Source organism: Ovis aries, chromosome 19 (genome assembly GCF_016772045.2).
Source record: "Ovis aries strain OAR_USU_Benz2616 breed Rambouillet chromosome 19, ARS-UI_Ramb_v3.0, whole genome shotgun sequence".
Lineage (NCBI taxonomy): Eukaryota > Metazoa > Chordata > Mammalia > Artiodactyla > Bovidae > Ovis > Ovis aries.
The window spans coordinates 32,605,179-32,616,969 of record NC_056072.1 but is presented as its reverse complement, the minus strand read 5'-3'; the positions used below and the strand labels follow the sequence as shown (position 1 = coordinate 32,616,969).

Here is an 11,791-nt window from a genome sequence, read left to right as displayed (position 1 = left end):
TAACAGCCTCTTGCTGAAAGTGAAAGAGGAGAGTGAAAAAGTTGGATTAAAGCTCAACATTCAGAAAACGAAGATCATGGCCTCTGGTCCCATCACTTCATGGCAAATAGATGGGGAAACAGTGGCTGACTTTATTTTTGGGGGCTCCAAAATCATTGCAGATGGTGATTGCAGCCATGAAATTAAAAGATACACTCCTTGGAAGGAAAGTTATGACCAACCTAGATAGCATATTAAAAAGCAGAGACATTTACTTTGCCAACAAAGATCCATCTAGTCAAGGCTATGGTTTTTCCAGTAGTCATGTATGGATGTGAGAGTTGGACTATAAAGAAAGTTGAGTGCCAAAGAATTGATGCTTTTGAACTGTGGTATTGGAGAAGACTCTTAAGAGTCCCTTGGACTGCAAGGAGATCCAACCAGTCCATCCTAAAGGAGATCAGCCCTGAATATTGATTGGAAAGACTGATGTTGAAGCTGAAACTCCAGTACTTTGGCCACCTGATGTGAAGAGCTTACTCATTTGAAAAGACCCTAATGCTGGGAAAGACTGAGGGCAGGAGGAGAAGGGGATGACAGAGGATGAGATGGTTGGATGGCATCCCCAACTCAATGGACATGAGTTTGGGTAAACTCCGGGAGTTGATGGTGGACAGGGAGGCCTGGCGTTCAGGGGGTCGCAAAGAGTCAGACACGACTGAGTGATTGCACTGATACTGGTTATATCTGTTATTTGAATACAGAAATATTTCAAGACTTTAAGAAGAATATCTTGATACACTTTAAGACCTTAAAAAGACACAAATCATCCTTACAGTAATTATACAAGAAGGTAAATTCTTACAATTATATTTTCCAAAAACATACCTTCATTAGGAAAACTATGCTGAATTCCTATAAAACTCTGAGTAAAATAACTCATAAAAAATCTGGACTTACCCTCATTTTCTTAAAATAAGAATTTCAAAGTTATACAAGTCATCTATCTTCATAAAACAGAACTGTCTTCACTCATTGATACTGACCACTCTAAATCATGTTAAAAATGAAATACATTATTACTACTTTAAAATCTTTATTCAAATCAGAATCATGCTTATTATTTACATTATCTTTCATTTAGAATTAAAATATAGTATCAATTAAGATATAATATCAGGTAGTTTTAAATCATACTTTTAGCCCTTTACAAAATATGAAGTTAAAGTTGTTATGTTTTAAAACTGAACAAAATTAGGGAAATTAGACTCAAATGAAAATGAAAAATTATGATATGTTAGAACATACATGTACACATACTAGACAAAGAGTAGTAAAACAAGATAAAGTATAGTCACTTTCTATTTTCCTTTTGTCTATTTTCTATATATTATAAATCACATACTTTTAATTAAAATTATGTAAATAAAACTTTCAATTAATAAGCGCAAAATGAAGGATTATAAGAGAAAACTTTTCCTGAACTTTTCTTTTCACTTACTTAAACTACATGTTTCCCTAGGTCAGAAATTTCCCATATCTAGAATATCTTAAAAATCAAAGATTTGATGCATCCCCACATGCTACACACTATACAATTCAAAGTTCTCTAGAAAGAGGTAAACAAAGAAATGGTACTCTCAATTTAGCTTCCCAAGAGTTAGAAGGATGCCCATAATCTGTGCTCACTTGTCTATATGGAAACGACAATGTTCATACCTTTTACTCTTTTTTTAAATATTCTTAACATTATTATGATTTATATTATCTATTTTCTTTCAAGAATGGAAACATCTGACTGCAAACTATTTTCTTATCTATTAAAATACAAATATTTTCTAGAATATGGATAGATAATTTTTAATGACAAACAGCAAAATATAGCAACCAATATCCAATAGGTATTCTGCCACTTAGTGGAGTTTTTCAAGAAAGTAATTGGTATACTTTCTCAATTTATAGATGTATTGGAAAATCTAAACATATAATAAAACAAACTCATTTATGAATATCAGCTATTAATTTGTGGATAAAGAACATTATATGGTAATATACAGTCAACGACTTAAATATTAAATAGCTGCTGTTATTTTTAAATTAAACTAAAAACACCATAAAATTTTAAGTTGAATTGATTTTATTAATGTTAATAAGGATTAAGAAAAGAGAATGTTTAATATTATAAAATTATAAAGTAAAGGAATTTTATCTCAATTCCCTGAAGGATTTTTTCCCTCTTCATTAATGGATACCATAAAAGAACAATTTCATAATTCCTAAACTTCTGGTTTCAAAAACTTGATAGAATTTTGCAACTTGTGTTTCCCGTATTTTCCAATTTTGTAAATTTCCTATTGCTATCAATTTTGTCATTCTGTCAACCCCTGAATATTAATAATGATTTTTTAAAAAGAAAAGCTATTTTACTGCTTTTTACCACTAAAATATAGAAAATGAATTTTATGAATTTGGCTCACACTGAAAGAATATTTATTAATGCTACAAATCAGAGATCCAATGACAGAAATACTGTCTTGAATCCAAAAAGAACAAAAATGAGGTCACTTGAATTGCCCTGAAAAGCATTCCACAATCTTCAGCATGGCTTACTTGTAGCTATACTCTAAAGTTCTAGTGTTTAAAATGTAACTAAAAACTAAGTGAGAGTCCTTATTTTCAAGTAAAGGCATCTAAATGACTTTAAGTAATAAAATCTATCAAAATATTTCACAAGTCTAAAACACAGCTGAGAAGGAATAGCTATTTTTTCAGCTATTCTACACTGTTTTTGATTTTAAAGGTCCAAGAGAAAAGTTAAATGATAAATTACAGAAAACTGCAAAATGTCAAACTTAACTCCTATAATTTCTCTATTTTGTTACATTATTATGAATGTCAACATTTACTTTTAATGTGCCAAAAATAAGACTTTACAAAATGTGAACAATTAAAAAGAAAATTACATTAGTAATTTTATTTCTTTTGATTCATTTTATAGGGTGCAAAAACAATACCTCTTCAAAAACCACTAAAATGTTAATGAAGTTATCACAAAATCCTTTTAAGTAGATTTTTCCACTATTCAATTATGCCTAGATAACTTTGAATAGCTACAGCTTTCTCCAAATAGGTACCAAAGTTTGTACAGACTTAATTGTGAAATCTGACTGAATTAAAACTTGAGATCACAAAAATTTTTAAGTTTTAATTATTTACCTTTTAAACTTCAGACTTTTTTTAAAAGAAAAAAATTAGTTCAAAATTTTAATAACTGCAGATTTAGTAATATTTTTACTTGAAAACAATGTCCATTTTCATGAATCGCAATTAAGATATATTGAAGATTTAAATGTGAAAGATTTCAAAGTGTCAACGTTACTATAACTCTTTAAATGTTCTCAATATATACAAAAACATACAAATTATAGATACAATTAGTTAATATATCTACAATACAACATATGAACCATTCTCCTTCTCTAACCATACTGATATGAGGATCAAGTAATAAATCTCTGTGCTATTCAAGGCAAAAAAAAAAAAGACCTTTTAAAAAATAAATCTTTTAAAGAATAGTTTTAAAAATAAAGTTCAAATATTGCACAAAATAATTTAACTGGAAATATTACTATATACTATAAAAGAATTTTTTCAATTTTTTAACACTACAGTAAATTCCACCTTCTAATTCTATAAAAGAATTTATTGGATGTCTGCACGTAGATATTAAATGTTTACATTCAGCTTGATGGGAATGTAATTTGCAGAAGTTAACTGAGTCTTTGTCTTAAAAGTTCATCTATTTGAGTCTTATACATATTTTTTACATCTTCAAGATCTAATCGAAGTTCTTCTGCCTCTTCTGCTTTTTCTCCATACATCTGCAGAATAGTGTTGTATCTTTGATCCAAATCCTATAAAATATATTTGTTTATAACTTTTAAATAATGGTACAGAAAATCTTTAATATTATATTTATATTATCATAAATAAGCCAGCAGTAAAGACATTACAATCTAAATAAAAGTATATAGTCATCTCTCATAAAAATTAAACTTGCACTTTAGTCTGTTAGAATAAAAGACTAAAAAAAAAAAAACTAGACTAGATAGCTATTAATCTTAACATATCTCTTCACTAAATGTACAACTGTAGATTTAGTAGCTTAATCTGTCTTTTCTCCCATTAATTTCAGCACATTTGATGCAATTTAAGTGTATGATTCCCAGTAGTTTTATCTGGCATTTACCCCAAAAGAAAATATATTCTCATATATAGGTTAACAGCAATTGGCAATCCAAATATGCTAATTGTGAGGAGACATTTAACATTAATCAATAAAATATTACTCAGATCATGCAAAAGTTCAGGATTATTAAAGCCTTGGCCAAACGAAATCTAGTTATTTTCCTATGCTGGGACTAAACATGATTGTGAAAAATCACTGTGCATGTAAACTGAAAATAAGAGTGAAGGATACTTACCCTAAGCTGCATTCGAAGTTTGGGTATCTCCTTCACTTTCTCTTCAAGTTCATCATTTTGATTTGTTAATTTAACTAGCTCTTCAGCCATTATGGAGCGCGTTTTTTCTAGATTGCCAATTTCTAGCTGAGGCACATTACCAGAGAGTGATTTAAAACAAATATACCTTGTTTAATAATCCCATTAATATGAACATATATAATGTGCTAATTTTTAAGAAATAGATATGTGAACATATAACCAAGAACAAGCTCTTTCTTAAATAAAAGGAAATAGTGGCACAAAAAAGGGTTTCAACTTTCCTCTGAGGTATATCATTCACAGGATTTAGATTTACTATGAGAAAGAAAGAACTAAAGAAAATTTAATAATCTGTTTGTAACATGCAACTCTATATTTTTCTCTAATCTAAGGAAATAGCAATATATTTCAGTTATTCTGTGGTTTAGTCCCTAGATTGTGTCCAACTCTTGCGACCCCATGGACCGTAGCCTGCCAGGCTTCTCTGTCCATAAGGTTCTCCAGGCAAGACTATTGGAGTGGGTTGCCATTTCCTTCTCCAGGGGATCTTCCCGACTCAGCGATCAAACCCGGGCCTCCTGTAGTGCAGGCAGATTCTTTACCGACTGAGCTACCAGGGAAGCAAAAACTAACTTTAATGTAGTGCCAACTGCGTAGGTCATATTGGTAAGAACTTATCAACTACCAAAGAAGTTTGTTTGCACCCTCAAGCATTACATAGGGCTACATAAACATAAAAGGTATTAAGATCATGCTGATCTATTTTCTTCCGATTCAAGGACATCTTCTTTAATAAGAGTTATATTTTCAGCTAACTAAAATCATAAAATAAGAACAGAAAAGTTCTCCTTTTGAGTGTATCAAGTTTAACAATGAAAACAGGTAAGTAAAACGTTTTAACATTTCCCATCACATTAAGTTTATGAAAAGCAAGATGAGATAAGAGGATGTCTCACTCACACTCTTTCCTTTTCTGTAGAGCAGGTTACAGTTCTAATCTCTCTCATCACCTTTGTTCTTTCCTCATAGGGGGTGCTGGAGTAACTTATCTATGAAGTGAATCTGGGAAGAATTAAATGGCTATGCTCAGCTCAGCAACTTACCTTTTGTCATGTCTGGAAAAAGCTCCCTGCAAGGAGCTCTCTGCTTCTAGATGCCTCTAAGTCTTACTGAGGCAGGCTACCTATCACATGTGGGGAGGCCTACTCTAGCCTATCATTTTCTGTGACCGTCTCCCAAATTCTGGCACTCAGCAGACCCATCTGACTTTCATCCTTGGCTAATTTCTCCAACCAGCCTTTATTGTTAATATACATGATTTATTTGGGGCTTTATAGGCCACCATCACTTTATTTCTCAATTTGCTCAAAAAGCAGGTAGAAATGAAGGATGCAAGTTACTGGGCCTCAAAATTTCATTTACTTGTATTTATAGCACATTTCATTTTTACAATACCTGTAAATGAGAAATTTCTCCTTCCCTTAGCTTCAACTGAGACTGTAGATTTTCAATAATGCTTGATCCCGCTCCCATCCTTACAGCATCATAAAGATTGCTTCCATTTGCTGACATAGACATTGGTCCAAATGAGTGATCATGAGGCTCATCCTATGTTAATTAAAGAAAGTACATACAGTTATTTAGCTACTATAGACTATGCACAAGGTTCAAACAAAATGGTTTGGTCAGTTCTTGCTTTAAATTGTCTATGATTTTCTTAAAGGCAGAAAATTTTCTCTATTTCCCCAGTGCAATTAGCACTCCCTTACAAAAATGCAGATAAATTGTTCATAGAATGGCAAGGTCATCGTGAGAGCCAAACTACTATCCTGCACACTCTCTTTATTATTATTCAACTTAAGAATGCATACAAAAAATAAAACATCACCTGAGACAGAAAAGATGTCTGTAGGCCTGCCATATCAACTCCACTTATCGAACTTGAACGTGATATTGTAGGAGTGCTAGAAACAGAAAACGGTTTCCGCTCCTTAGGGTGTAAAGAAAAAAAAAATTAAATTCAGATTAAAAGGTAAAATGTTAAATAAAAAAGCAAGAAACTTTCCTAGGATCAATGACAACAAAGATTCATTCTAATTTCCTCATAAAATGGTTACAGATATGATTTCTGAAGTCTTATCAAAAGCACAATTATTTAGTAATTTAAAAGTATAGACAAAGTTGATCAAATCATCACAGGACTCATTTATATTCTACAATATAATTTGGTTTATGTTTAATGAAATGTGAATGTTTTTAACAGAGCAATTATATGAACTGTTTCATATTATATAACATATCACCAATTAAACATATTTCTCTAGAATAAGATTACCAAGATTTACAAACTGTAACGTTTCTGACTTATCCATTTTCTTTTTACTGTATTTTAGACCAAATAAATTTAGAAGGTAGTCTCAATGTACATATAGGTGGTTTTAACATATTATGTTAATTACTGAGTACACTCCTTTAAATATAGGAAACTCTCGTTAGAAAAATTACCTTCATTAACCAGAAACAAAGTGAACAAACCAGTTTCACGCCCAGGTGCCTATGGGCCAAATGAGGTGCATCAGTATCACTGAGAGACCACAAAATTCATTTAAAAAGGGATAAGACATTCCATAATTCATCTCCTAGAAATCACAGATCTCTTTGTATAAACTCAAGTCACTCTGGATCTACTCTGAGGAGAACACTGATTATACTACTAGAATTCATCACTATACTGACTTTAAATGTTAAGAAATGGTATTTATAAAGTTTAGCTTGAATTACAAAACAATGACTAATCCCAAGAGCTACTAACTGGTTACATCAAAAAAGAAAGTAACAAAATTTAATACCTTTTCTTTTACTGCTTCTTGAGTGAAAATTGCTTTCTTCCTCTCTTGTTCAACTTTCATTTTCTCCATTTCTAACTGACTATTCAACAGTGTCTAATGGAGAGAGACAGTCAGGTTATTTCTGTGAATCTAAGTCATCATAAGTCAATCTCCAAACTAGGAATATAAGGTATACAGTCTTATTTGTTCTACCACTAAAGACCCAAGTACCAAAAGCAGAAACATCACCCATTTCGTGTTGTCATCTCATTAACTTGCTACCATTCCCAACCATTCTCTAATGGAAGCTCTAAGAGGTAAGTGAACACTAATAGAAATACCTTTTCTTTCCTTGTCTCTTCAAGTGTTCTTACATATTCATCTTTTAGGTTTTCTAATTCGACCTGGTACCTATTAAGCCAAAGGGAATTAAACAAAAAAAGATGATAGTACAGACTATTAAAAACATACTACTATATTACCTCTAGTTACATACTTAGTAGTCATTTTTATTATCAGCTTGATTTTCCAACTGTATTTTCCAGATTACCTGGGTTTTATTCAGAAGCTAAACTACCATGTCTGTGTATTTTTTGGTTCTTTGGGTTAAGATTTCATTTAAAAAGAGACTTCCTAAATAGAATTTCGAATACCACCATTCCATAATATTAATACGTTCAGATTCTGCAAAAGCATTATGGAGTTCTATGAAAATGTCTGCAAAAGTTCATATTCTTTAGTCTATAAATCATTTTTCCCTGACTACTTTTTTTAAAAAGTAAAACTTCCAAAGAACTCTCAGGATAAAACCCGTCCTCACAGCCTTAATTAACTTCACACAGATAGATGTTACAGCTTGTGATTTCCAAAGAGCCCAGACGTTTATTTAGAAAGAGGAACAATGCTTAAACCCTTGTCATACACAAATAACTCCAGTGTGGTCTTCAACTACTTTGTGGTCACAGACTCCTTCAAAAAAATCTGATTAAAGCAATGAATCCTTTCCCTAGAAAATGCAAATACATTCAGAACATGCCACACATGTTCAAGAGACTATACAAGGTTCAGTGAATCCTAAACCTAACTTGGTTCCACATCCTAATTAGTAATGACTCTGACATTAAACACTAAAAGTATGTATTTCCAGTTCTCAGTGCGATGAAGTTAAAAACCAACAGCATATTTTTCAAGTGCTTTAAAATGTCAAGAAACTATCAAGAATAACACTCAAGAAACATGCTCACCTATTATTTTCATCCTCTAGTTTTCTTAGCCTATTTTTCTCTGATTCTAGCTGAGCCTGAAATCTACTATTTTCTTGTCTTAAGAGAGAATTTTGTGACTCCATGGAAGACATTTGAATTTTGTTAGCAAGAAGTTCTTCTGTGGCCGCACGTTCTCTCTCAACTGCAGCTGCCAACAAGGTCTGGGATTCACCTGATGGTAGGATAAGTAAGAAATTTCAATCATATATACATATATTCAAGAGGCCAAGATAATAATACCAAACAGATTCTGACTTCAAACTTCTAATGATGCAAATAGCCACACTTAAAACTGTTTAAATATTCACTGAGTAAGGCAGACTTGCCTACAGAGACAAATTTTATAAATCTTTATTTAGGTGCTTTACCATTTTTTTCACCAATATATTTTAATTTGAAAGTGGAGTCATATATCAGCAGAGTAGTGAATCAACAGTGCTGGATCAACTGGATAGTCAAAGGCAAAAAAAAATAACCTCAAACTAATCTTCACAACATATATGAAAATTAACTCAAATGGATTACATACTTAAAAGTAAAATAAAATATATTGAAGGGGGGGGCAAAACAGGTGAAGGGGATTAAGAGGTACCAACTACCAAGTATAAAACAGGTAAGCTGCAAGGATATAATGTACAACACAGGGAATACAGCCAATATTTCATCAAACTTAATATGAAGTCTGATCTATAAAAAAGTCAAATTACTATTGTATATCTGAAACTAATAGAATACTGTAAGTCAACTATATTTCAATTTTTTTTTTAATCATAAAATTTTTAGGAAAAAATCAAAGAAATCTTCAGGATCCAAGGATAGGCAAAGAGTACTTTGGTTTAACACAAAACCATGAGCCATAAAGAGAAAAACTGATAAATCAGACTTCCTCAAAATTTTAAACTTTGGCTCAATGTGAAAAAAATGAAAAGACAGGCTACATACTTGGAGGAAATAAATACAAACCATATTATCTAAGACTAGTATCTAGATTACATAAAGAAGCCTCAAAACTCACTAGTTAAAGTATAAATGGTCCAATTAGAAAATGGGCAACAGACACAGTTTACTGACGAGGATGTACTAATGGAAAATAAGCATATAAAATGTCATTCACCATCTTTCATGAGGAAAATGCAAATTAAAATCATAATAAGGCATCATTACACCCCTGTCTGAATGACTAAAAGAAAAAATAGGGGCAAACACCAAAAGAAAATGCTGGCAAGGATGTAAAGAAACTAGATTACTCTCATAGACACAGCCACTTTGGAAAACAGTTTGGCATTTGCTTAAAAAACTAGGCACACACACAACTAGACATACAACCCAGAAATTGCACACATGGGCATGTATCCAGAGAAATGAAAACTTAAGTTCACACTAAAACCTGTACACAAATGTTCATTACAGCTTGATCTGCACAAACAAAATCTAGATACAGCCCAGACAGCCTTTGTTAGGTAGATGGTCAAACAAGATGTGCTATATATAAACACAGAAAAAATACTCAGCAGTAAAGACTAAATCTCTAATATACACAAGAGCTTGCATGAATCTTCAGGGAATTATACTGAGCAAAAAAAGTCCATTCCCAAAATGTCACATATTATACAATTCTATTTATATAACATTTTGAAATTCCAAAAGTTTAGAAATAGAGGATTAATGATTGCCAGAAATTTGGGTCTGGGAGGGAAGGCCAAGAGGGTGGTAGTACAGTTTTAAAGGGCAAAATGAGGGGTCTTTATGGTGTTCGAACTATTCAATATCTTGACTGTAGTGACAGATACATGAACCTACACGTGGTCAACTTGTATAAAACTTAATACACACATAGCCATAAACACACATACATAGACAAGAGAGTACCAGTATTCTGGGCAAATCAGAATAAAATCAGAAGGTTGTTTCAATGTCAATACCTTGGTTGTGATATTCTACTACAATTTTGCAAAACATTAAAATCTGAGTATTGGGGAAAGTGTGCAAAGGACCATTCCATATCACTTCTGCATATATTATAACTATGTATGAATCTAGTTATCTCAATAGAAAATTTCAACTTAAAAAACAAAAGACTAGTGGATAAAATTTTGAGATTTAACCAAGGCAAAATTTTTCATATTTTTCCCCACTAAAGTAGACCCAGTCATATCTGTTTTACATTATATACTTTTCTATACTGTATCTATGCTCTTATTTATAGCATTATAAAGTATGTTTGTCCTGTGGCTTTGCCTGCACTATAGCACAATACCATATACACTCTCAGGTAAAAGCCACAGAAATAACGGCTTCTAGCTTCAATTTTATTGCTAAATAAGTATTTGTTTTAGAAGGTGTCATTTTCAGAGATCTCATACTTCATAACAAATCAGTCTCAAAAAGCTGTCCAACATAAATGACAGACCTAAAATTTATATCTAGAAATTAAACAGTAGATGAAAGTTCATCTGTTTGGGGATTCCTTTTTAAGCAGATGAATCTATTTCAGATAAAATCTTACATGAAACTACAAGGAAAAAAAAAAGGTGGTCAAAGGAGGCACTACTTTCATTAAAGAGGCCTGGAGGAAGCCCAGCACGTTACTTATCGAGCTTCCCTCTCACCATGACAGCCAGCACTAAGACATACAAGAGATCTACTGAACACTGTTTCAAACCCACTAATCTAGCTCACCCCTCATGATTTTATAGGGCGTAGTCCAAAGAAGGTAAATGACTTGCTCCAGAGTGTTTGGCTGGATGATTGAAAACAAACCATAAAACCTATGACTCCAAATGTTTTGACACCCATTCTCGTCGGCTTTTATCACTACACCATGATGTCTCTCAAATTAACAGTTAATTTTTGGCAAAGAAAAGAAACAGGAATTTTTCACCATTTGCTAGCTTCTGGGATATCTAATATATACATATTCTACATGTTTGTGCTTGAATAAGTATCTTGGAAAAAAATTTTCTTTTTATTAACAGCACAGGGTATTTTTGTAAAGAAGCAAAATATGGAATCTTAAGACTTCATAACATCTGTCTACCAGAATCTGAACTTGATTTAACTTAGACCTATCTCTGCTCTTGGAATCCCACCACTGACTGGAATCATATCTGATCTCTACCTCCTACACTACCACCGACAAGCTAAAACAAGGTCAGATTTAGCAATGGACAAGGAAACAATAGACTGCAAAAATTTGTAAAAATGAGCAAAAGAA

General features: G+C 32.2%; 1 protein-coding gene across 1 annotated transcript in view; it reads right to left on the bottom strand.

Annotated features, from left to right (window-relative positions):
• Positions 1-1,058: 1,058 nt before the first annotated feature.
• TMF1 (TATA element modulatory factor 1) overlaps positions 1,059-11,791 on the bottom strand; it is a 35,115-nt gene continuing 24,382 nt past the window's right edge. The window contains exons 11-17 of the mRNA XM_004018337.6: positions 8,557-8,749; positions 7,654-7,723; positions 7,334-7,426; positions 6,373-6,474; positions 5,940-6,092; positions 4,464-4,589; positions 1,059-3,893 (exon numbers count right to left, since the gene is read on the bottom strand). Of these exons, the coding sequence (XP_004018386.2) occupies positions 3,750-3,893; positions 4,464-4,589; positions 5,940-6,092; positions 6,373-6,474; positions 7,334-7,426; positions 7,654-7,723; positions 8,557-8,749 (881 nt within the window). The 3' untranslated portion in view covers positions 1,059-3,749. The remainder of the gene's footprint in view (positions 3,894-4,463; positions 4,590-5,939; positions 6,093-6,372; positions 6,475-7,333; positions 7,427-7,653; positions 7,724-8,556; positions 8,750-11,791) is intronic.